General features: G+C 38.0%; 1 protein-coding gene and 1 pseudogene across 1 annotated transcript in view; both read left to right on the top strand.

The window, feature by feature from the left end:
- The window catches only part of LOC131255935 (uncharacterized membrane protein At3g27390-like), a 99,818-nt pseudogene extending 85,772 nt beyond the window's left edge, over positions 1-14,046 (top strand).
- Positions 1-14,046, top strand: part of LOC131255932 (disease resistance protein RPM1-like) — a 35,097-nt gene extending 21,051 nt beyond the window's left edge. The window contains exons 2-3 of the mRNA XM_058256895.1: positions 10,203-12,998; positions 13,646-14,046. Coding sequence (XP_058112878.1) covers positions 10,211-12,982 — 2,772 coding nt within the window. The 5' untranslated portion in view covers positions 10,203-10,210 and the 3' untranslated portion in view covers positions 12,983-12,998; positions 13,646-14,046. The remainder of the gene's footprint in view (positions 1-10,202; positions 12,999-13,645) is intronic.
- Positions 14,047-27,188: the final 13,142 nt, after the last annotated feature.

The following is a 27,188-nucleotide window of genomic DNA, read 5'->3' as shown; positions in this document are numbered from 1 at the left end:
GCTGGTGGCAAGGGGAGTAGCCAATTCGTTTCCGCTGATTGCGTGGTGAGTAACTTACTATGTTAACGTACTCAGTAAACTCCATGGAGTCCACCATGATTTTATGTATTTTATCTGCTCCATTCATAAATGCAGGGGGAGTAGCCAATCCGTTTCCGCTGATTGCATGGTGAGCAACTTACTATGTCAGTGTACCGAGTAAACTCCATGGAGTCCACTATGATTTTATGTATTTTATCCGATCCGTCCATAAATTTTACCAGATAATTTTAAGGCTTGAGACTAAAAATAAAGCATATACAATGTTCAAGTGGACCACACCATAGGAAACAGTTGAATTGAATGTTTACCATTGAAAATTTCTCGGGGCTACAAAATTTTTGGATCAAGCTTATATTTGTGTTTTCTCTTCATCCATGCCTTTATGATCTTATGAACTGGTTGGATGACAAATAAACATCACTGTGGGGCCTAGCAAGGTTTCAACAGTGGAAATCATTATCCCCACTGTTTACAGCGGTATGATCCACTTGATATTTGGATATACTTTAATTTTGGGCTCAACCCCTTAAATTAGATGGAAAAACGGATGGACGGCCTGGATAGACAACATACATACAAGGTGGGCCCAACTAGGGTGAGAGCAAGAGCTTGCCGTAATCGGTATGCAATCCGATTTCCAAGCACCGTTTTAATATATTTAACGGCGTTATACTTTTTCTGAAATATAATTTTTTTAATATATTTAAAAAATCTGATGACATGGCACTTATAGTGACGTTGACCAATGAAAACGCTGGAGTCAGGGAGTTCCTGCCTCCAGGAAACAGAGGATCCGCACTCATGTTGTATAGATATGCAACATGTATGGTCCGTTTTTCTTTGTGATTTTAGGGCATCATTTCAAAAATGAAACAGATCCAATTATCTGGTAGACCATATCATAGGAAACTGTGGTGATTGAGCGCCCTACCAATAATAATTTCTCAGGGTGCACATTAATATTTTGGGAGCATTCGTTTGCATCTAACTTGTTCATGAGGTCACACAGACCTTGATCAAGAAAAAACACAATTATCACCCTGATCCAAGACTTCTGAGGCCCCTGAGAAGTTTTCAATGGTTCTATCCCATTGTTTTCTGTATTGTGGTCTACTTGAGGGTTGGATCTTCCTCATTTTCGAACTCAATCTCTAAAATGATATCGCAGAATGCATATAGATGGTGTTTATGTAACACATGCATCATTAATACAGCCCACATAACTTTGCCACGTTAACACACACCCGGCATTCTGCTACGGAATGGCCTCTCATTCCATACATCGGTTAGCAAGCCATGGACGGATGGTCTCCACTGATCCAATTAAAACTTTTATCAAATCTGACGGAGGATTAGGATAGATGTGCCGTAGATATACTGAATAATTTTATATGCTATACTAAATTTTGGGTTGCAAGGAGTGGGGATGAAGTCCCGTCTCTTTTTCTTTCATGCTTGGGCATTGTATATGGTTGCATACGATAGGCAGAGCTCCGGCCTTTTTAGCGGAGCTTCGCCTAAATGTATGTGAATCCTCTTTTCTTTCTTTAATAAAATCTTGGCTTTTTTTCCTTTAAAAAAAATAATAATAATTTAATTTTCTGTTTAACCGTAAGCTCGGTGTAGCCCCTGTAATTCCATTACCATGTCATGTCCACTTTGTCCATCAGTTTTTACAACTTGTTTTAAGATGTAAACTTAAACATGCAATGTAAAAGCCCACTAGAGAAACCTTCCTGGGGCCCACCATGATATCTATTTGGCATCCAACTCTTTCACAAGGTGACTGAGTAGGGATGAAGGGAAAACACAAATATCAGCCTGATTTAAAACTTATGTGGCCCTCTAGAACTTCTCAAAGGTGGGTGATTTCATTCCTACTTTTTTCTTGTGGTGTACCTCTGCTTGACTTTTTATATTCTCATACTTAAGCTTATGTCCTAAAATGATTCGACAAAACAGATGGATGGAGTTGATATAGCCCCAAGTTTCAAGCAAGCTGTATATGAAGAGAAAAAGTAAAGCATTTTTATCTTTCAAATCATCCTCTCAACCAATTATTTTGTCATTCCTTTTCATTTTCCTTCTCAGAATTTGACGGCTGTGAAATTATCATTTGATGAGCTGAAAGTTGAGAATTCTCCTGCAAAAAATTTAAAAAAGAAAAATAAAAATAAAAAAGCATGATATAGTCCCTATTAGTGCCTGTTAGTAATTTTTTGTATGGTTCTCTCCGTACTACCTATAGAGTACGTTTTTACCGTGCACTATGGCTCACCACCATTTGCCTTCCCATGCGGCCCACAAGGGTAGGTATAGCTATAGGACAGTATCCTACTTATATAAATACATTATTATGAATGAAATATAATATAGATATCCACCATGTTGCCTTGAAGTAAACAATTGGTGATCATTTTAGTGAAGTTGAATTTGTCATTCACACGGTCAGGGAGCCCACCGTGCTGTTTATTTTATTTTATTTTATTTTATTTTATATATATATATATATATATATATATATATATATATATATATATATATATATAAAATACTATATACCATAACACCCATCCACCTTTTCAATGCATGGGTTGCATATCACACATATCTTCCATGCTAGCAGATATGGTAGCATGTGCATTAGCTGACTCATATGACTTTATGTGGGGGTGTGTGTGTGTCTATATAAACGCATGTTTCACTAAAAAAGAAACAGTTGCTATTTTCTCAAACATCAACCCAATCTATGACTCAGGCGAGCCACACAAGCATGAACATTGAGAGGAAATGCTCACTTTTGATTCTTGTATAGGGCATCTTTGAGAGGGGGATGCATGTTACCCACTCAGCACGTGGATTGTACAACTACTTTGGTAAGTAGTAAATAATTAATGTTAGTATGATAATAAATGAGATAATAAATAATTAATGCATGATACCCACTCAGCACGTGAATTGTATAGCTCGGAGATGCCCAAGAGTTCTCCTGCAGTGCTCACCCCATGTTATGTTGTATTTGGTTTTATATATATATATATATATATATATATATATATATATATATAGGGAAAAGGTACTATGCGTTCGATGTCAGGAGTCCGTCCCATGAGGTCGAGCTGTGTGGGCCCCACCGTGATGCGTTTCAAACATCTACCCCATCAGTCGGATGCACCATTCCATCGTGGGCCTAGGTCTCAAAAATCGAGTCAATCCGTGACTTGGGCCACACCACATACAGAAGTGGGGAGGGGCCGTGCACCATTAAAATATTCATAATCAGTTTCTGGGCCTGCCGAGATGTGGTTTGCAAATTCAGCCTATCCATTTTGTGTGTTCCACTTGGATGAGGGTTCAGACCAAGTTTCAGCAGCATTCAAAACTCAGGTGGGCCCCACCAAGTGCTTTTATATGTTTTAATGGTGTCTTCACATGATTTTAAATGGTATGGCCCACCTGAGTTCTGTGTACGTTTGATTTTTGGGATATCCCATAATTTAGAGGGGACCCATCAAATGTACGGTGTTGATGGTCGACAAACCGAACCACTATACATGCTCGTATTTCTGATTGTTATTTGAGTAATCGTTTGATTATACTTATGTACGGAAACGCTCACCTGCGAACCAGTTCGTACGTACTACGTACGAACTTTTTTGAGAACCCATCATACGTGATGTGGATCCAAAATCTGAACCGTTCATGTGAATCAGCACCTCCTGAAACCCCCCGAGCCCAAGTTTTACTTTGATATGAAACTTTGGTGGGCCATGAAAAATGAAAACAGTTTCCTCCCTTGATTTGCATTTCTCTTTGCTATGGCCCACCAGAATATTAGATCGGGGTGAAAATTTTCCACATGGGGTTTTATGGGATTCCGCATCACATGGACCGTTCAGATTAGACACCCATGGCACGTGTGCAAAGGTGCGCACGTGCGTAGGTGCGCAGGGGAGCATGACTCTATATATATATATATATCGAGTACGGGGAAAAAGACCCCATCAGAGACGTGTCTTATATTTCACCGTTCTGAGCCCTTTAGAAAAAGGCAAAATGTAAGATGCCGTAGTCAAGTTCCGTGAGCTCCACCAAGATGTATGTGTTGTATTTATGTTGTCTATCCATTGGAAAGATCATTTTAGGACATGAGCCCAAAACCTTAGGTAGATCCACCACTTAAATGAACCACATCAGAGAAAGTAGTGGGACAATGATGCCCACTATTGAAACATTCTAACGGGCCACAATGATTTTTTTTTCCCATCCAACCTGCTCATAATGTCACATGTATCTTTAAAAAGGGTTAAAACAAATATCAACCTGATCCAAAACTTTTGTGGGCCCCAAAAAGTTCTCAATGATAAGCATTCAATCCCTACTGCTTTCTATGTTGTGGTCCACTTCAAATTTGAATCTATCCAATTTTAAGGCTAATGCCTAAAATGATCTCACCAAATGAATGGAAGGTATGGATTTAACGCTTACATCATGGTATGGCCCATGCAACTTGGTAACAGTAACACACTACTATGGTTAGTGGTTGTGGCACACCAGCCATTCAACTTCCAAAGCTAATAGAAGAAAATTTGGTGAGGCTCAACATGATCTTTGTATTCTATATCCATGCCATCCATCTGTTTTAGAAGATCATTTTAGTACATGAGCACAAAAATGATGAAGATCTAAAGCTCAGGTGGACCACATTATCGAAAACAGTGGTGATTGAATGCTTTACCATTAAAAACTTTCTAGGCCCATAATAATGTTTACGTAATGCTTATTTTTCATCCAAACTGTTAATAAGGTCATATAAGCTTGGATGAAGTGAACAAAAAAATATTAGATTGATCAAAACTTATGTGATTCATTAATTGTCAATCACTACAATTTCCAATGATATGGACCACCTGAGAATTGGATTTCCTTCAGTTTCGGATTCATATCCTAAAATGACATATAAAAACAGGTGGGCAATGTGGATATAGAATATATACATCAAGGTGGGCCCATGGTAAAGCTACACCGACTTGGTTGGGGCGACACCTAATTTGCTACCGACACGGGTGTATGGGGATTTCCTACGAAAATCTTTGAGAGCAATGCACTGGAAAAAAAAAAACGCCTACAGTTAAGACCCTCATCAGCTCCATTTTGATGTTTATACGATATCCAAGCTGTTTACAATGTAACCACTACGATGAACTAAAAACACAAAAAACTTGACCTGATACAAACTTTTTGTGACCATAGGAATGTTTCAACGGTGGTTGTTCAATCCCCTTTTTTCCTCTCGTGTGGCCCATTTGAGTCTTGAATCCAGCTCGTTTTTAGTCATGTGTCCTAAAATGATCTCATAAAACAGATGAACAGAATGGATTTATCATAAACATCACGATGAATCCCACCTATGCTCCCAACACAAAAAACTTATTGTTAAAGGCTCTAGAAGGAAATCCCATCCGTGTGCCCATTGCCCCGGTTGTGTTGCCATCACGTTGCCCCGGTTGTGTTGCCATCACCAAGTTCTGTGGGGCCCACCATGATTTTAGTGTTATATCCACACTGTCCACCCATTTGGAGAGATTATTTTGGGGCATTAGCCCAAAAATGAGGTAGATCCAAAGTTAAAGTGGACTACAGCATAAAAAGTAGTGGGGATTGAATGCCTACCGTTGAGAGCTTTTTGGGGGCCACTAAAATTTTGGACCAAGCTTATATTTGTTTTGACCTTTCATCCCAGTCTGTGTGACATTGTAAACAGGTTGGATAATGACGCAGGGGAGGACGTGAGGTCGAGCACCGTCTTCCTCAAGAGGATAACTATTCCGAATCCACGGAACTTCTCTAAACTTATCCTAAAAAATAAATAGATGGCGTTTATAAAACATATATACATCATGTTGGGGCCCATAGAACACTGTCCAATGCATAGATGTGTCTTTGGACCTAGACGGTAAGGTTTATGTAAATGTAGGGAATGTACCGTTATACCTAAAGCCATCAATGGTTAGAATGTTGCAAAAATGTTTTGGACCATTGGCTTATTAATCCAAATGTTTTAGACCATTAAATCCTTAATCTAGTCATTTGGAAACTAAATGCCAAGTTGTTCAGACTGTTGACATTGACCGGCTTCAATTTCTAGTTGCTCTCAACAACAGATAGATCTAACCGTTTCGAAAAACCCATATAAGCTGGCATTTCTCATTTTGCACCACGATCGCACCAGTTGGCGATGGTTTGCGTAAGGTGACGAGGGAGTGACTACTCAAGACACAATGCTCATGTGTGAAGTGTGCCACTAGCTCCTCACCTCCCATGCCCTTGCCAGCACGTGCACATCACTGGAAAACGCAAACCCAAGCTCTCTCTCATTTTTCCAAGTAAACATACTGCAATAAGGTTTATTAACCACAAAAACACTCCATCTGTGAGCGATGGGGGGACAAATGAAAAGCTTAATTTTTCATGAAAGTTTAAAATAAGTTTGAAAGTAAACAAAATTATTCGAAATGCACACGTGTAGAGTGAAGTTCATCTAGACATGTGCCATGCTGATTCCATGTGATGAATATTCGGGCCGTCCACACGCACGTCTCATGCTGCAATCCACTGTTATGAGAGTTTTACCCTTGTGTCAGTGATTCAATAAGCTGTAATTGCATCATTAAAACATGTCACAAAGTCAAATGGCTATAATCCCAATTTAACTCCGGTAGTCTCAAAAAAAGCTTCAATTGCAAGCATTCCCATCTATAGTATTCCCTGTGGTGTGGGCCCACCTGATCATTAAGATCATCCTCTCTTTTTTTTTCTTTTTTTTTAGATCACATCATAAATTGATCTGTCTCAAATGATGGATGGAGTGGATGTCACACAAATCTCATTGTGGACCATCAGCTTTCTATTGCGAGGGTTGTAGGATATTTAGATTATCGGATTGGTGAGCATCTACTGGAAGGTTAAAAAATGGGACTAGTCCATTGGTTCTGTTTCCATGGAGAAATATGCACGAATCAATAATCTCTCTCCCTTTATAGAAAGATTTAGATATTTTAGAAAACCTCTTTGTTGTATATGTAAAATCCACTCTATCTATCAGGTTTTATCATTGATGCTAGGCTCTAAGGCCAAAAACTAGATAGATCCACAACTCAGATGGGCCACACATCAAGGAACAATGGGATGGGATTCCTACTGTAAGTTTTTGTGTGGGGCCACCATTGTATCTTTCATCAAATTCATTAGGGATCCAAATAATGATTCTGACCTAGTCAATGCAGTAGAGTTTACATATACAATACTCCTGCTAGGTATTTTAGGGGCGGAGGGAACAAATTAGAGGCTTGTTAATACAACTTAGGTGGACCCCACCAAAGGGAAGAGTTGGGATGTGAATACCCTATAATTCTAAAACTTGGGTGACTAGACCAGAAACTCAGCCGAGCCAACCCAACTTGGGGAGAGTTTGAGCGCAAACTCTTTGGTGAACTAAACTCGATCCACAGTTGTCGACTCAGCTCACTGAATTGGTTTACTCGACACAACTCTTTAATCGGCCTAATTTTCTATACGTAGCATCCAAATAATGATTCTCACTTAGTGAACGAAATGGACTCAACATAAACATGAACCTTGCATAGGTGGTTTAGGGGCTACGTTCGTGTGGAGATTGCTACATAGGGCAATAGTTGTTGATGAAAGAATTCAATCTAGATGCGTGATGCTGGAGTCAAGGTGCGTCTGCTGCGCAGAAGAGATTGGATGCTACCCAAACGTGGAAGATCTGGACCATTTTTTCCTCCATGGGGTGCTAGCTTCCAAGGTTTGGAAGCATTTTGGAGACATATTTGGGCTCCCTGCCCTTCTGGCCCACTCGATCGAAGCAAGGTTAAAGCAGTGGTGGTTGATAGAGATGAGAGGCAATAATAATGTCGATTCTAGAAAGATGGCTCCCTACCTGATTAGTAGGGAAATTTGGAGGGCTAGAAATTCCATGAGGATGGGGGGAGGAGGTTGTCACAAGTGCAGCCACCATCGCCAGGGTGAAATGGTGGTTGGATTCTCTTTGTTGTGGAAGGACCCAATGCACCCAGAGAGTAGGGTATGAGGTGGTTAGGTGGATTAGCCACAGGGCAGTTGGACCAAGTTGAATCTAGATGGGTCGGCACGAGGTAACCTGGGCCCATCGGGTGCGGGTGGAATTTGCAGGAACTCAACCAGGAACCTCATTTTTATGTTTTCGGTGGGGTTCGGAGTTGGATCTAGCAACAAAGCGGAATTGCGCACAGTTTGGAATGGGCTCTTTATATGTCTGAGTCTAGGGCTCTCCAGGGTGGAGGTGGAGTCAGATTCGAGATTTGTGATCGATCTCGTGAATAGAGGCTCACATCTGAGTTGGGTTTGGAATCATTGGTTAAAGATGATTGATACTCTTAAAAATAGTGGCTCGTTTTCCTTTCGTCATATTCCAAGGGAGGAAAATGGCCCGGCAGATTGGCTTGTTTCGTTTAGGCAGCGGTTCTCAAGGGAACTCGGTTTATTTTGCCATGACTGATCTCCCAATTGAGATTAGAGGGTTAATTTTGTTAGATAAAACTGGAATAGGGGCCATTAAGAAGAGAACATGGGGGTTACAGTGAGGGCTAGTTAGGTGCCTAGTCATATGATAGGCTCCCCTGCTTTTTGGGTGGGAGCGTGAAATTCTGTCTAGTTCCTGTAAAGTTTGCTTTTTTTTGGAATGAATATAGTCTCCTTGTTATAATAAATAAATAAATTAATAAAATCCGGTATGGTAGACAATTCGTCCATCAATAAAACTTAGGGGAAGGAATGTTGCATAGTGCTAAAACTCAGTTCACTAGACTTGAAACTCGGCCCTGTTAATTAACTCACTTGGGGAGAATTTGAGCTTGACTCAGTCGACACTTGACCAGACTTGTCAACTCGACTCACTGACTTGGTCAAGTCGACACACTTGAGCTATGTGTGTATGCTCACTTCACTTTGAATAATGTTACAAATGTTGAGTTGGAGTATTATGAGATGATAAACTTCCAAAGTAATTGAACAAGTATTTCAAGTAATAACTTCATAATGACATAATGATAGTATGGCATAATAATTTAATTTCTTTAAAATTTTAAATTTGGTGATGATTTTCAGTTAAGGTGGGTGTGAATGTTTAATTAAATTCAAATGAATATATGTGACGTCATGAAAATCAAATAATTTAGACCACGTGCTTGGTATTTGGGCCTTGAATAGCTATATTCGGATACCCCGGATTTCAAATTTTGAAAACTCTAATCTAAGCCTTTGTGTTTCAATTGCATCTTTGGTTTTGGTGGTGTGAGGATTCTTTGTAGGATTTTGTGGGACTAATCTTTGCTACGAACAGAAATTTTCTATTCGTTGCCCTGTGATTGGGCCACATCATCACAAGCCACATTTAATGCAGTAGTGCCCCAATCAGTGATGATGTGGACCAATCACAGTGCAGGGAAATACGAAATCCCTATTCCTGGTAAACAGACTATGGGGACTAAGGCACGCCGGTGTAAGGATTCTGTGAGACCCACAGTGGTGTATGTATTTCATCCACGCTGTCCATCCGTTTTTATCAATTCATTTTATGTAATACTCTCAAAATTGAATAAATTGAATGACATTCGAAGCTCAAGAAGACCACACTTACAGTAAATAATGGGGATTTAATGCTTACCATTAAAAACTGCTCAGGGCGACGCAAGTTTTGGATCAAATTGATATATTTATGTTTGGGTTGGATGGTAAATAAACACGGTGGGCTTCATTGTCTGTGAAATTATCTTCTTCGTTTAGGGCTCATGCGTTAAAATGATCCTGTAAAATGCATGGACGAATATAACACATGTTTCATAGTAAGGCTCACATAAGTTTGCCACGTCAGTACGTCTGTTGCTATGTTCTGTAATAGGCAATCCGATTCCAGGGAGAGAAAAGCGGGGAACCGAATGCGAAAATAAGTATAAGAATAAAGTGGGTTCCAGTTTTTTTTTTTAATTTCTTAATTTTCTCAGCTGACTAATAAAAGGAGGCAGCACAGGAATTTTCTCAACATACAATATCCGCACTCATATATTTGACATTGGTTGTCTTCATATCTTATTTTACAGAAATTCCGATGACGGACAGTATCGTCAAATTCGGGTTAGTAACTCTAAGTGCCCTTCTATCTCGAGAAGCATCACTAATAAGAGGAGTGCGCAATGAAGTAGAAGAAATCAAGCTGGAACTCGAACGTATGCAAGCTTTGTTGAAGGATGCTGATAAAAGAAAAGAAAGCAATGAAGTTGTGAGAACCTGGGTGAGTCAAGTAAGAGATTCCACATATGATGTGGAAGACATCATCGACGAGTTCATGTATCACATGGACAGGCCACGACGAGGTAGACTGCGGGGTTTTCTCCTAGACATCGTTTGCCTCCCGAAGAATGTCTACAACAATCATTGCTTCGCCATCCGACTCCAAGAAACCAAGGTTAAGGTTCATAACCTTTTCAATAGAGGAGTTGGCTTCGGTCTCAATCAAATAGGAGAAGGAACGAGCTCTCATGATGTTAGCAAAATGTGGCAACGTGATGTACAAACTTCTCTTTCCTCAGAGGAAGATGACATTGTGGGGATGAAGAAAGAAGTAGATTTGATAGTCAGATGGTTGGTGGAGGAAGAACAGCGACGCACGGTGATTTCAGTGATGGGTATGGGTGGGGCGGGCAAGACCATTCTTGTCACTAAAGCCTACAAGAACGAACTAGTAAAGAAGCACTTCGACTGCTCCGCATGTGTTTCAATCTCACAGACTCTTAGAATCGATGAAGTACTGCGAAGCATCATAAAACAATTCCTTGAGTCTGCAAAGGACGTTGTTCCAAATGACCTAGCCACCCGTGATGCTAGCGACTTAAGGCAGATGATTAAAAGACATCTCGAATCGAAAAGGTATCTGATCGTCTTGGATGATATCTGGAGTATGAATCATTGGAATGAACTAAGTGTCATATTTCCAGATAACAGATGCGGAAGCAGGTTAGTAGTTACAACAAGACACAGTGATGTGGCTTCGGCTTCGGGAGAGGGAGAGGTAAGCCGTGTCTGCCGGCTTCAGCCTCTACATCCAGAAGAGGCATGGCAGCTATTCTGTAAGAAGGTATTTCGGAGCAAACCTTGCCCTTCAGAGCTCGAGAAATTGGCTCGATCCATAGTAAAAAAATGTCAAGCTTTGCCTCTTGCAATTATTGCGATGGGCAGACTCCTGTCATTGACAAATGCGAACGTGTTTGAATGGAGCCAAGTCTATGATAAACTAAGCTGGCACTTGAATAACAATGAAACGCTTGAACCAATAAAGCGCATCTTGTTGCTTAGCTTCTACTATCTGCCTTACCGCCTTAAGCAATGTTTCTTGTATTGTTGTATGTTTCCAGAAGATTATTTAATTCGCCGCAAGAAGTTAATAAGGTTATGGGTGGCAGAGGGTTTCGTTGAAGATGCAGGTAAAGTTCCAATGGAAGAGGTGGCAGAGGAATACCTAAAGCAACACATCCATCGTAACATTCTTCAGCTTGTCGAGATGAATCTCTCTGGAAGGGTGAGAACTTGTCGAATGCATGATATTGTACGTGAATTGGCCTTATCCTTATGTGACGAAGAAAAGTTCTGCATCACATACGATGGGCAGCAAACAAGGCAAGGGGACAAAGTACGTCGCATGTCAATCTACAATACTAGAGAAACTATTCAACATGGCATGAGTATGTCACAGCTTCGTTCTCTTTTAGTGTTTGAAGGAAGCACATCGTTCTCATCTTCTCTTAATGACACAGCATCAAGTTTTATGTTATTGAGGGTCCTAGATTTAGAGGGAGTTCCTATTGAAAGCTTACCGGATGAATTGACGAATCTATTCAATTTACGGTATCTTAACTTGAAGGATACTAATGTTAGCGAGCTTCCAAAATCTTTAGGAAGGTTACGGAACCTGCAAACATTGAATGTTAGACAAACAAGGATCAAGAGGCTACCGAGTGGGGTTGTGAAGCTACAGAAACTACGCCACTTACTCTGTTATCGAAATAATAGGACAGATCCATATACTTTCGAGAGCTACAGTAGCATCCAAGTTCCTATAGGAATATGTAATATAACAAGTTTACAAACTCTAACTTTTATCGAAGCAAAAGAAGGGGAAATTGTGAGACAAATTGGGAACTTAACCCAACTGAGAAAACTTTACATTTGCAAGGTCGGAGCAATCAACAGTGCTGAGTTGTGCACCTCCATCGCAAAGATGAAACACCTTGTTGCCTTGGGTGTTAAGGCAATCAACGAGGAAGAAACACTTCAATTGGAAGAGCTCTCTCCTGATCATCTGCCACTTTTTCAGAAGCTTTACCTGTGGGGACGTTTGGAGAAGGTGCCTCGATGGTTTAGGTACCTTTCGCATCTCACCGATTTGGAGTTGAGTTGGTCAAATCTGAGAGAAGAAGATCTGCTTTCATCACTCCAAGCATTGCCCAATCTGGTGCGCCTTTCACTTTGGAAGGCCTATGAAGGGCAGCAGTTGTGTTTTCACGATGGATGGTTCCCTAAACTCAGGAGACTAGATTTATGGTATTTGATGCAACTAAATCGGGTAGTGATAGAGATGGGAGCATTGCCAAGCATCCAAGAGCTATTTGTGTTCAGATGTGGAGAGTTGAAGACGCTTCCAGAAGGGATTGAATACCTCACCAAACTTGAAGGTCTCCGCGTAGGCGAAATGCCAACAGAATTGACAGAAAGGTTGCAGCTAAAAGATGGAAACGAGGAGGACCGTAGAAAGGTGGGGCACATTCCCTTAATCCACAGTGGACGCTGGACAGAAGAGGGGTGGTATTGGCATCGACTCAACTAATCATCCATCGATTCAGGTAATCCTTCTTTTGCTGATGAGGTAAGGCTAGCTGTACAAAATTTTGGTTCTCCATGAATTTCCGAATTTGCAAATTTATTTCTTAAATCTATGCAATTGGGGCTTTTTGAGCATGATCAACGGTTTGGATCATTGAACATGACCAAGATCCAACGGCTATATTCCTGAAGGTGGCCCATGGTTAAAAGGCCCGGTAACTCGACTTGTTGTGCCCTAAGTCGGAGTCTTGACTCACCTGACTCCGGGCTGAATTGGTATTACTCACCTTTTCTTTTTTCTTTTTTTTTTGTTTTTTTGTTTTTTTGTTTTTTTTTTGGAGTTAATAAATGGTTCAGATTAATCGACTGGACTGTCCAAGTGCACAGAGAGTACCAGAGCATTTTTATTTACTATTCGATTTTATGTGGAAGCCTCTCACTCTGTTTTTGAAAAATCTAAACCGTTGATCACATAGTTCAACATCTATGGATCTGTTATAGTTCTGTTATGGATCTATTAGTGAATCTATTATGGATCTGTTATTTTATATATTTTGGATTTATATTATTTGTCCACAATTGATCTAATACTGTTCATGCTATAAATTTATTGTTGTGGAACTCCGTCCCAGTTGTGAGGAGATTAGAAGGATGATGAACATTACAGGAGCAAAATATCTGAGGTGTTGCTACAATCACGGAGGATGCTGAGCTTAAGTACATGTTCTCAGCCATTGACTCAAGTGAGAAGCTACAGAGGTTGTTGATGTCTACTGGTGAATTTGAGATCCATTTGGTGCTCTGTGTCCTGAACATTGGACATGTGTTGTGTTTGTGATAAGTGTGGCTGTACGTACATAAATGGAATAATGGTTACCATCCGAAAGGATTTTATTTGTGGCTATATGCCTTGCTCAAGATGATTGTTATGATCTAGGCATGATTATGTGTTAATAAATGTGGATTTTTCCCTAGTATAGGTGGAAAGTGGGTGTTAGACATCCACTGTATTGGACATGTTGGAATGTATGTCATTTTAGATCAATGAATCATATATATATTTTTCAATTAATGTTTTGTTTATTGTTCATTATCATTGTGTATGCATTAAAGGATGTAATTAGGAGGGATTTGTATACATTGAGACTTTTATATTCTTAGGGAATGAAGTAGGACAAGTCTAATGTGAAATATATTTTGAGGTAGGACTTATTAAGTTATTTATATATCTAAAATATTGTCATTGCCAGATGAGATAGCTTATCTCATTGGCTATTATATATTGTGTGTGGTTGATGTGTTTATGGTGATTCTGTACCATGGGATGGTGTTTCCACACATGGATAAGCGTGTGCATGCATACGCATTGAATAAATTGGGGAAGCTAAGCTAAATTTAGCTGTCTGATATTAACTTCTACTTTCTAATGCTTGTTTTTATCTTTATATTTGGGAGAACCTAAGGTCCTATTAGGGATGTGATTGATTGCTTTGATTCATAGTAATCCATTATGCAAAAATCCTGGAATCATGATGCAGGGAAGGGTGTGAGGTCGAGCACCGTCTTCCTTAAGAGGATAACTATTCCGAATCCACGGAACTTCTCTGGACTCCTCACAGAGACTTCTCAAATCCATAAGGAAAGAAAGTAGAAAATAGAAATAAATTCTAACAAATTTGAAATTGATTAATCAATGAATAAAAACAAGTTCATAACCCTTTAAATATGGGTACCAAGCAATGAGAAAGAAATCAGAATCAAACTACAACTAAAACTCCTAGAATTCGCGACTTACTATAAATAGTAAAGATGGTCGTGATGTCTACTAGTGCGCAAGGTTTTCGGCCAAAAATAGTAAGTGTCCTATTTGTCTTCACCAAACCGTTCTCCTAATTTTTCTAAGCTCTTTTCATGTTGGACACAACTCGTAAAGCCCAACGGATGAAGAGTTATAATCAAACTAAAACTTACTATTTATAGTAAAAATGAAATTAAAACAGGGAAACGACCATCGATTTGGCGGTATTTCACAAATCCAGCTTGGGCAACCCAGCATTGCTGGGTTGGTTGGCTAAAGTAGATCGTTCTACCCCAAAATCATATTTTTTTTACGTCAGATAACTCATTCCGGATTGCGAAATATGCCCGATTTAAGGTCCAATGGTCTGGATCACTTCTGTCATCCACCGGGCCTTTTCTGATCCATCTTGGCCATGTAATTGTACCTGCAACCCACTCTACATCAAATCATGAAGAAAACTAAGATGCACGTCTCATTTTAGTTAATAGTGAGTTATTTATCAGAGATTTTAGTACAGATTCAAAAATAATATTAATAATCCATGATTTATATAAGGTTGCATTTCGCTACACCAAATATCATGATATTTAGTAGTAAATGAGTCCAAGTTGGCTTTGATACCATGAAATTTCATGATGCAAAATATCACAATATTTTTCTGCAACAAATAAAGCCTAACCTTAGTAGAGTGCATTGTAAATAAAGTTAAACTATGGATTATGGTGTCGAAATTGCAACTCCTCTCTAAATAAGAATGGCAAGGAAGGGGAGAAGAAATGGTGGTAACAAGGCAATTTGGATGAAAGAGGATCTGCTAAGTTATTTGCAGGTGCATAAACCTTAGATAGAGTAGGAATTGCCAATAAAAGGGTAAAGGGTTAAGAAAATAAGAACATGGTCTGAAGCAGGGGTGGTGATTAGATCTGGAACTTGTCCCTCTGCCCGAGTCCAGTGGTTTATCCATGTGTTGGCTTGGAGTGTGTCTTGTACCTCTTTCATCACAACAACTATTGCATTATCTCGATCTCAGGAGTTCAAATTCCAATCAACATGGTTGATCCCATCAAGAAACTCCCGATTTATTCCAATTGCTTGTTGGACAATTTTTGAGGTGTTATTTGATGCCATCGAGAAAGGCTTCAATCCTATCGAAGGACCTTCGATGGCTATCGATCACATCGACAGAAGCACACGATTTTACGAAATTGTGGGAATTATTTTCTATTCCTGGTGCAATACTATATATATATATATATATATATATATATATATATATATATATATATATATATATATATATATATACTATATATGGGTGTAAATGGGATTAGGATTAATTTTAAGAAGGGCTCATCATTTTTATGGTTTGGGGAGGAGAAAATAAGGGTTATCTGAGCATTGTAAGTGATTCCATCTCTTGTATTGTTTGCTTTCATAGTAATTTGATATTGCTTTGTGCCTTGGTTTTTTCCCACAATGGCTCTTACATGTAAAAATCGTGTATGTTTTGTGACGGAAAGAGGTCGCGATGAGGTCATGCATCATCTTCATCGATCGATAAACACCTTGAATCCACAAGGCACTCTTGAATCCATACGAGATTTCTCGAATTCATAAGAGAAAATAGAATTACTTCTAAAATTTTACTGATTGAATGATAATTGATTGCTAAAAAATGAGTTTAACCTCCTTAAATAACCCTAAACAAACTCTAAAAACATAACCAAAGAGTTCTAATCAAATAAGAAAACAAAAATTTGAAAAACGTGTAGATTTCCACTGTCAGCCGACCTATCATCGATAGATCGAATTGACATGTCAAAATAGCAAAAAAGTCTCCAGAGATTTAAACTAGAAATTATGTGATTTTCGACTTGTTGACCCATTTTATCGACGTGTTGAGCAATATTTTGACCTGTCTAAACTGGCAAAAATCAGCCAACAAGCAATCTAAAATTTCTAGTAGAATTTTGACATGTCAACCACAAAGGTTGACAGCTTGAACTATGCTAATTTTTTGTTGATTTCTCATTGGGCTCCTTCCGGTTTATGTGCGTTAGCAACGTGCTTGATCCTCGTCCTACATCAGACCTCTCCACTTGGAAAAAACTCATCCTCAAGTTTGGTAAACGATATGTGTTCAACTTCCTCAAGTTCTTCAACGGACTTGATTCACAATACGTATTGTGGTCTGCTACATTGAATGTCCTTAAGATCTCCATGTTCTCTCAAAGATTAAGAAGACATGTGTTATCATTAATTTTCTTAAGGATCAAAACATAGCATATATTCTTATTCAAGAACTTGTTATATGCCAAAGTCAGAAACTTTTCCTTTCATAAATGAACTAGCACATTATCTTCTACTTGAAACACCTTATGAAACCAATGTTTGTTAGCCTCTTTCTTAGACTTTTTACAGTCCGTGTTTGTTTTGGAATGCCCGGGCAACGCATTCCACGCGTGCGAATACGGCGTGGAACCAATTTTTGTATTCGAGTGTACATCACCTACCGACCCATCTAAACTCGGCCTACTAGTTTCATAGTTTGTTACGTGGAGCGGATTTGGTGAGGCTGTGATTGTGGGGCCCACCTTATTTTATGTGTTGTATATCCATGCCGTCCATCATTTTTTTAAGATCATTTTAGCGCATGAGCCAAAAAATAAAGCAGATATAAATATCAGGTGGACCACACCACAAGAAATAGTGGTCATTAAATGCCTACCATTAAAAACTTTCTTGTGGGCACAAAAGTTTTGGATAAAGCTGATATTTGTTTTTTCCCTTCATCCAGGTATTTTTGACTTCATCAACAGCTTGGATGCAAAATAAACATTATGGTGGGCCATAGGAAGTTTTAATGGTGAGCGTTCAATCACCACTGTTTCCCCTGGTGTGGTCCATTGAGATTTGTATATACTTAATTTTTCGGCACATACCCTAGTATTAGCTGAAAAAACGGATGGACGGAATGGATATACAATATATATATCAAGGCGGGCCCACCGTCACAGCCTTGTCGAAGTTGGTGTTTCCTCTACCTATGCCACGTGTACCTTGACTGAGTGCATGTGTAAATCTCGCAATCCACCCGCGTAGCTTTAAATATACGCTGACGAAGTATTACATCCATGCACATGCACTCGTTGATTGTCCACTCATCATGTTCATCACTGAAACTAAACCATTCAAAATCGTTGTAAACAATGTAGATACTGTATCAATCATAGCTGATGATCAATGGACATCTGTCCGTTGAATTCTCACTGACTCGTTCTCAACAACCATCCATTAGATATCCAATAGTAGACCAGTTGAAAGATCATCTCGATTCATCTTCTGGGTTATGATTCATCTAAAGTGGGCCCCATGGTTTGGACGGTTTAACTTGAGTTACAGGAAATCCACGTGACAATCATATGAGTTGATGCGTATGAATCTTCACACTCTAGTGGAAGCGACTACCATATTTATATTTATATATAACTTGCGCCCCTCATACGCCGTTTCCAAACATTTATCTGTACTGCAAATTGTATACATGGAATGATAATACGTTCTATCCAAATATTGGTTAGTTGTGCGTTTCTGTCGAATGTATTCTGAATATCGCCCAAATTATACATGAATGGTACTGGGATGCAATACAATATAACCAAAACGTGAATCCAAACACGGCCCTATAAAAAGGTTGGATGGCAAATAAACATCAAGGTGCACTCTTAGAAGTTTTCAATGGTAGTATATTGCTTTTGGATTTTCCATTTTTTTTTCTTTTCTTTTAGGACTTTCTAAATTTCTTGTTATCTTTATTGAGTTTAGACATTCGTTCTTCTCAAGGTTATTCTTGTCCTAGAATGGCCTTTCTATTACATTCACCTTGGATGAGGATTCACTATTGTTATCATTTTTTATTTTATTTTATTTTTTTGTCTTGATTACGAGATTTTTTCATAATTTGGAGGTGCTTTTGAATCTTTCCAAAGTAAATTCTTCAGACTTATACATTAGTTGCTTCCTATAATCTTTCCAATTTGGAAGTACCTTAAATATTATGGCTCCAACTTAGAAGGACTCAGATGGATCGATTTTTAAGGCTTTATTTTATTTACAATCATTTGCAATTCTTGGATGATGTTGACCAATTAACATAGGCTTATTATTTACTATTGTGAATTTGAAGTACCTAACAATTATAAATTTCTTTATTCATTCTCTTTCAAACTTGTATTTGTATTACAATGCGTTTCAAATTTCTTTAACAGAGGTTGTTTGTGTACAAGTCATATAAATGATCAGAAGAATCGTTGTCAGTTGCTTCTGAAAATGGTTGTAGCTTCGTGTCCAAGATGTAGAAAATCTTTAGAGCAGTAAGAAGTAACTAAAGCCTATCTTGTTACCTGGTGAAGTTTTTACCGTCGAATTGATCAAGCCTAATTAAATTTTGATTCGTCAGCTTCATTGATGCAATACTTTTGGTATCTATATCAATCACACTTTAAGATTGTTGAAAAAAATGAAACTAAAATTTTGAAAACTGAAAATAATTTAAACAGATTAGCTAAAATCGGGCTAAAGCATCTATTAGATATGCTATCATTAAAGCATTCGCCCCCTCTCCGTTGAGATTAGAGATTGTTGCCAGGTTGCTCGCGAATTGCTTTTAGGATACGACAAGCCTTATTTGGTCCTGCATGTAGAAATCATGAAGGGACCACCATAGGAACTTGGCTAATTAGTCTTCTCTAGCAAACTCATCGAGTATTCGAACTCAAAAACTCAATGAGTTCGAAAACTTGGTGTTATATAAAAGAAATATGAGAACTTTTTTCTATAGACAAGAATTGGATTGTGATATTGATGCTCTGGACTTGGAGGGTTCCAATTTATGTAGATGGAGGGAGTGGACAATTTCTCCCGAGGCCGTCAAAGTTCAAAACATTTCAAAAGTGGAGATCTGATCATTTAGATCACTGAATGACTAGCCATTTTAGATCATTTGCAGTAGCCAATTTCTAGTTGTTCTCTGCAACGGACGGCTGTTACCAAGCAACCCAAGCTCTCTCTCCCTCTTTTCTCCAAGTAAGTTAATTATTTAAAAGATAGTTTAAAACGCTAAAAAAAAAAAAAAAAAAAGTTCCCATCTCTAAGTGATACGGGGTAAATAAAAAATTATATTTTTTTCACAATTTTTTAAAAGAATTTTAGAGGAAAAACAATTTGATTTTGAATTTCAAAATTCAAATTCATTTTCAATTCACCTTTACGAGAGAAATTCTCAATACGTGCGGCCTCTCTCTCTCTCTCTATGTGGTGTGGAAATGAGAGGTTGTCGGCACCTTAAATAAAGGGGGCCTATTGAACTCAAATTGAGAGAAAATCTCTCATTTTTAAAGTTTAAAGTTTCTTCCTTTGGCAAGGCTCTTATATCTAGAGTACACGATATCCAAGACAACCAAAATGTGGGCCACACCTTGAATATAGTGGATTTCTCAAAAGACATTTTACAATGGTCAAGCTTTTTCACCCATCATATGGGCCACGATCATGAAAATAATGGAAATGCAACACACGTTCCTCTTCAATGTACTTTGGGCAGCTCCAAATTGCACCAAACCCACAAGGCCGAAGTTACTCTTCGCCTACATCGGCTGCACATGACTCTTGATACAAGCGAGCAGATTAGGCGTTACTATGGTAACACGTCAGTGGCTGTTACCCTTACCTTGTGGGGCCATATTGATAAATGTGTTGTATATCTATAAGGCCATCTGTTTTTTCAGCTTATCTTAGGACATTATCCCAAAAATTACCCAGATCCAAATCTCAAGTGGACTACACCATTGGTAAAAGTAGTGAATAACCATTGAAAGCTTTTAATAGGCAACAAAAGTTTTGGATCAAGCTAATCTTTTTTGGTTTTTTTTTTTTTTTTTTTTCCATTCATCAACATCTCTGACCTTATCAATGAGTTGGATGGTAAATAAATATTATGGTTCTGTTTCCAGTGGGTCTTAGAAAGTTTTTAATGGTGGGTGATCAATCACAACAATTCCGTGTGGTATGGTCTACCTAAGATTTGGATCTGCTTAATATTTTTTTACCACGACCTCAAATATACTGAAAAAATGAATAGACAGCGGACATACAACACATCATTAAGGTGGGCCCCACGCTCAGCGTAAGGTATAACAACTAATCGGCTCCCTTGATATACAAGCACATATAAACAGTACAGTTTGGCGGACATAAATTAAACTTATTAAACTGTAGAATTCAATTTCATTAATTAATATAAAAATCAGGTTAGTTGAACAATCCTGTCAAAAGTCAAGTTGGTTGAACAATGCTAACATCTTATTTGTGAACACTTATTCACGGTACATCTAAGCTTTTAATTTCCTATAATTTAAACTGTTTATTTGAGTAATTTCTAACTGCTTGTGTATCGTCTATTAAAATCTGCAGAGCATCAATGACAGACACCTTCCTAAATTATCTTTAGTAAGAGGGAGTTCATGGTAATTTAAATGCGTTGCTTGAACAAGCATTGTCACATCAATGTATTTCTCAATTTGAAGACTCCTCAAAGTAATAATCGACACTTTCCTAAATTATCTCCAGCGGAGTTCATAGTAATTTAAATACATAGCTTGGATAAGCATTGTCACATCAATGTATTTCTAAGTTTGAAGACTCCTCAAAGCAATGATGGATACCTTTCTAAATTATCTCTAGTAATAAAGAGTTCATAGTAATTTAAATGACTCCACCTTATGGCTTAATAGTAGACTCACAAGAGTTTCAACACGAGGTCATGGGGTCGAGAACCTATTGTAGCGTGAGTGTGCATGAGTGAAATTTTTTTTTAAAAAATAAAAAAAAGAAAAAACAAAACAAGACTAAAAAAGGTCATGGAGACATGGATGAATGGAAAAGCAAATATGAGGTTAATCCAAAACTTTTGCGCCGATGAAAAAGTTTTTTATGATAAAAAACACTGAAATGGGATTGTGTCTTTTATTGTAATGAGTAAACTCAGTTGGGCCTACTGTGAATGTATGTAGGTTCACACCGTCCATTCATTTTTACAGCTCATTTTAGTGGTTGAGCTCAAAATTAAAGTATTCCCAAAACACAATAGACCACACCACAAGAAACAATGGGAATAATAACTTCCACCATTGAAACCTTGCTAGGGCTTGCAGTAATGTTTATTTCTCATCCAACATGTTCATAGGATCACATAGACATGGATGAAGGGAAAACATAAATAATAGCTTGATCCAAAACTTCAGTGGCCCCCAAGAAATTTTCAACGTTAGAATTTCAATTCACACTATTTCCGTGGTTATGTCCACTTGAGATTTAGATATATTTCACTTTTGGGCTCAAGCCCTTAAATTATCTATTAAAATGGATGGACAGAGTGGATAAAATATGTAAATCATGGTGGACCCCACAAAGTTTACTCAATACACTAAGCGTATGGTAGTTACTCTAATACACAGTCAACTTCCTCAAACACCACTATTTCATGTGGTGTGGTCCACCTAAGATTTAGATCTACTTCATTTTTAGGATCATTGCCTAAAATGAGTTGAAAAAATGAATGAACAGCATGGATACACACTACACGCATCAAGGGTGAAGTTCATTCTCTCTAGGATGTGTTTATTCTCACCGAAATGAAGTGAACACAAAAAACTTAGCCCACTACAAAACTTTCATGGCTATGTGAATGCTTCTATGGTGGTCATTAAATTCTCACTATTTTCTCTTCTAATATGGCTAACTTGAATTTTGGATCCTTTTTTTTTTTTTTTTTATCATATAGTACTACAGCACAATCGTCATTTAGGAACGGTTTTAAACCGTTCCTAAATGCTTCAGGAACGGTTTAATACCATTTCTAAATGAGGCGTCGCAGAAAATCAGGAACGGTTCAGAACCGTTTTGGGTACCGTTTCAATTTTTAGAAACGGAATTTTAGGAACGGTTTTAAACCGTTCTAGTGCCAGTGGTGGGGCAAAAATTTACGAACGGTGTTGAATGCTTATTAATGTTGCCCATGGTCAGATTTTAGGACAGAATTTTAAGAACAATTTCAAACCCTGATAAACACGAAATTTAGGGTCAAGGGAAATAAATTAACAGAAGTTTATTGCATTCCATCAAAATAAAGATTAATCCAAAGAAAAACATAAGCTAATCTATACAAAGTCATGAAATAAGCAAACATCAAGAACATCCTTAGACAAACTTTGAAACAAGAAAGGTCCCTTACCATGAAAGAGAATTACTTTCAATAAAAGATGATTTATGTCCATAACCCCTCATCTACAAATCAAGAAGAACAATGCCATGCCCACCGCTACTTGTACAATTGGATAGGATTGCTGCACAGCAAAAAATCTAGAAAAACATCAATGCATGCTAATATCCATAAACGCAAATGTGTGAGAGAGAGAGAGAGAGAGAGAGAGAGAGAGAGAGCATTTGAATTTCGAAATAATAAAAACATAGCAAAAGAATTCCACAAAAGCAAATTAAGCAAATTAACCAGAATACATCCTTCGAAGGTTTTTACTAGAGATAAAAAAACCTTAAGGCTCTCCGTAAGATGTAAAATAGAATATGGAAAGCAGAACTCCCTTCTAGATTCTACAAGAAGAGCGCGCTCTTCAGGAGTTTTATCCGAACGTATGTCTAGCTCGCTTGCAGTATAGCTGTGCAGAGATTATCAGGATGAGTGAGTTAGCTGATATATGCAAAGCTGAAATTGAAGACACTGCAATAATAGACAAGCTTTTTCTGCAAAATAAAAAGAACCATAGCCAACACACTATCGCATGCATGGTGGTCAATCAGTAATTCTGAATGACAAAAGGGACATTGTCATCATTACTGTGCCCAAAAAAAAAAAACAAACATACATATTTTGAATAGCAAAAACAGCAATATCATGGTCATTGTTAGGGAGAAACCAAAATAAATAATAATAATAATAATTGTGGAAGTCCATTCTGATAGCAAGCAAAGGTTCTCTTTCCTTGATCTAGGAAAATTTTTGCAAGCCACAAAGGCATGCTTGCTCCACGAACCATTACAGCAGGCATATGCCAACCTGCCAGGTGATCCACCACTTTACAAAGAATTTGGCATATGCGGCTTTCTCCTGATTTTTGCAGGCATATGCCAACCTGCCAGGTGATCCATCCCATGTTATATAATTGTTGATCAACATCCATTTCAAGAAGATCCATTGTGTTTACAATTTGCGAAATGACAATGAAGGCAATTAGGAGTAACTGGAGAACCATGAAGTGATGTTTGAGCAATGGCTCGAGGCCATATGTCAGACATGCACCATTTTATATTGGATTCTTATGGACCGACCCATATATGAGTTCTTTTCTCCAAGAAAAAAAATATTTCAAGTTTACGCAAGTTCTTATGGAATTATCAGTGTGGGGCCAATAACTTTTTATTCCACTTTTTAGGGAAAGAAGGAATTTTTATGGCTTATGAAAGAAATGATTCAACCACCCCATTATAAGCTGGAATTCAGGCATTCAACTTGACTACAATTGTGAATTAGTGTTAAAAATTGGATCTAATACAAATTGATACCAAAGTCTCCAGTTGCAAGTCACTACCATCCATTATTGGCTCTGCAACAGTTCATAAAGGCAGATAGGCAGCATTATTAACAAGGGTGAAGTAGCTTATGGTAATGCTTGATAGACATTAAAGACAAAATAATGGGACAGTGGAAAACAGGGATAGACTCACAAGTCAGATTCTGAATCTTTGCCCAGCTCATTGTTTCCCATTTTTAAATAAACTATTTCTTGTTGCTCTCTTTGTTGCTTCTGTTGCAGTTTCCACTCTGAAACTTTTACAAAGAAATCTGACCCTACAAAAAGATAGGGAAATTACAACATAGATCTTAATTGTAAAGAAATGGCAGCATTCATGACAAAATGTGATAATCAACGCAGATGACCATGATATGACTATGGATCAAATACTTGCTAGGTATTGAAAAAAAATAAAATAAAATAAAAACACACAAAATCACAATCCAAAATGAGACATTTCATGTATGTTTATTCTTATCTATGTAAAATAGTGAAAATAAAAAATAAAAAAATGGGATTACATTGATCATGCAACTCCAGAATGGCAGTTAACTCAAAAGCATGAGATTGGTCTGACTAGCTAATCTAGCATCATTTTAAAATGTAAATTTCATAGAAATTGCATTCTTGCCTTTAAACTACCAAAACCTGATCCCTCCAAAATCCAATCAGAAAGAAGGAACAACTTATTTCTGAACATTTTGCTTCTGAGAAAACTAACCTGGACATTTTACTTCAGCAACCATATAGGATCTAGAAATGTCCCATAGACAGACAGAGTTGTCGCTAAGTCCTACTGCAATATAACTATTGTCCTCATGCTCACAAGGCATATAGGCCTGCTACTAACAGGCCAGCGAATAATTTTAAGAAAAAAAACATCAAAACTGGTTAAAGAGAGATCACACATTTATCAAAAGGATTTTTTAAAAAAAAAGGGAATAAAAAAAAAAAAAAAGAAGAAAAGAACAGAGAACGACTATTGGTACCTTCAAGAAGCAAACTTCCATGACCCAATGATTAAATTTAGAGAAAATATGGATTAGCATCAAGCTGACACATGCTTTCACTGAACTTTGATAATCAGATGTCATTTCAACTTGTAAGCTAAATGGTTTTAACTCTCCTTTCTCCAAACATAGTGATCTTTATAGCAGCTGTTGCAGATGGCCCACAGTTTCTTAAATCAAGAAAGATACAAGAAATTCCATGCACATGGACACCCTCAAATACATGAAACGAGTTCAGAATCTTCCCAGCTTTGACATCATATACAGACTTGAAACAATCAAAATCATTCAATCCAATAAAGAAAAAACAACCAAATTGTTAATCACTGATCAGCTTGTAGATTAGAATAAAAATGGTACCACCTTAGATTTGGCCTGCATGGTAGTTTTCTCCACTTCCTTTGCATGAATCTTTTCCTCAAGCCTAGTGTAGAACTGTTTAACAACATAGTGGAAAGATCTTCAGTTCATGAAGTGTGGAAGCTGTGAGGAATGACCATATGAAAATGACAGCTCCACGTAGAGGATTAGAGTACTTCCGGTGGACCGCCTTCAGCTTACTATCCGCTGCAGAAGAATGGAAGTTTACCCAGAGCTTTGTGCAGTCCCTGAGAATAGAGAATAGCATGATTACACAAATGTTAGTGACTACCTGCAAACATGAGTCACAAGTGTGGCCCACCTTGATTAAATGGGACACATTTTAGAATAGGCAGATGACTCGGCATTTAGATGACTCGATCCTACCATTGGTTTTTAGCCCTTGTGGGGCCCAAATAAAAGACAGTCCCCACCCAATCCTGTCCCAAAATAATAATGAACTAACAGCAACAACATAGAAGTTCTGCACAAACACAAGCATCACACAACAAAAGGTCACAAACTTTGGAGCTGGCAAGGACTTCCACAATTAGTTGCTGACAACCATGTATTACTGAAATGCTCCCAAGTTCCCAACTCAATCTATTGACATACGGATGCACACCAAATAAACATATTCTTTATGGTTTTCCTACAAAATACCAATGTAGAAGAAACATGGAATTTTACAGTATAATTATCAGAGGAAGAGCTATCCGAGCGAAACTTACAATGAGTCCAGCATATACAAAAAGTTCTCTGAATAAGAAAGGTTGCTCGAAGGAAGAACTGGCGGCCTTCCAGCCATCCTCAATGTCAATGATCTCCTTGTTGCAAAAATCAGAAATGTTCAGAAGATCCAAACTGCAAGAATCCCATAGCATGGCTTCCAGTAACTACCTAGCCTTGACAATGGCACTAATGGTATCCTGTTCTTGTGGACTTAAATGGCCAGGATCCATGTCCACACTTCGGGTCTCCTACATTAAGTGTGCATCAAGAGCATCAGTATTGAGCAGCCAAAACACTAGAGTTATGACAACTATGAAAAGAAAGTCATTACATGGTCATCCATTTGGTAAGAAACTAAAAACTCCTGGTCATGCGTCGATGCTGCAAGACAAAGATAAAGACAATCCCTTAGTCCTAGAAATTTCAAATATTCTTCCTAGGTTAAACACTGCCTTGCAACTCCTCCTTTGTATCCACCAGATAGAACTTACAATCCTCCGGAATTCAGAAGCAAGGCTATAGGAGCACAACTTCTTCATGTCATTCCTTTTTGTACAAATCCGCTGGAAGATCAGGGCATAAAATGAAAATTATTAGTTTCACTTTCACATAAAGCATATCCCATGAAATATCCTGTGCATATACAGTGAAGATAATTGA

The sequence above is a fragment of the Magnolia sinica genome, chromosome 9 (genome assembly GCF_029962835.1).
Source record: "Magnolia sinica isolate HGM2019 chromosome 9, MsV1, whole genome shotgun sequence".
NCBI classification, from domain to species: domain Eukaryota; kingdom Viridiplantae; phylum Streptophyta; class Magnoliopsida; order Magnoliales; family Magnoliaceae; genus Magnolia; species Magnolia sinica.
This window is presented reverse-complemented; position numbering and strand designations above follow the sequence as displayed.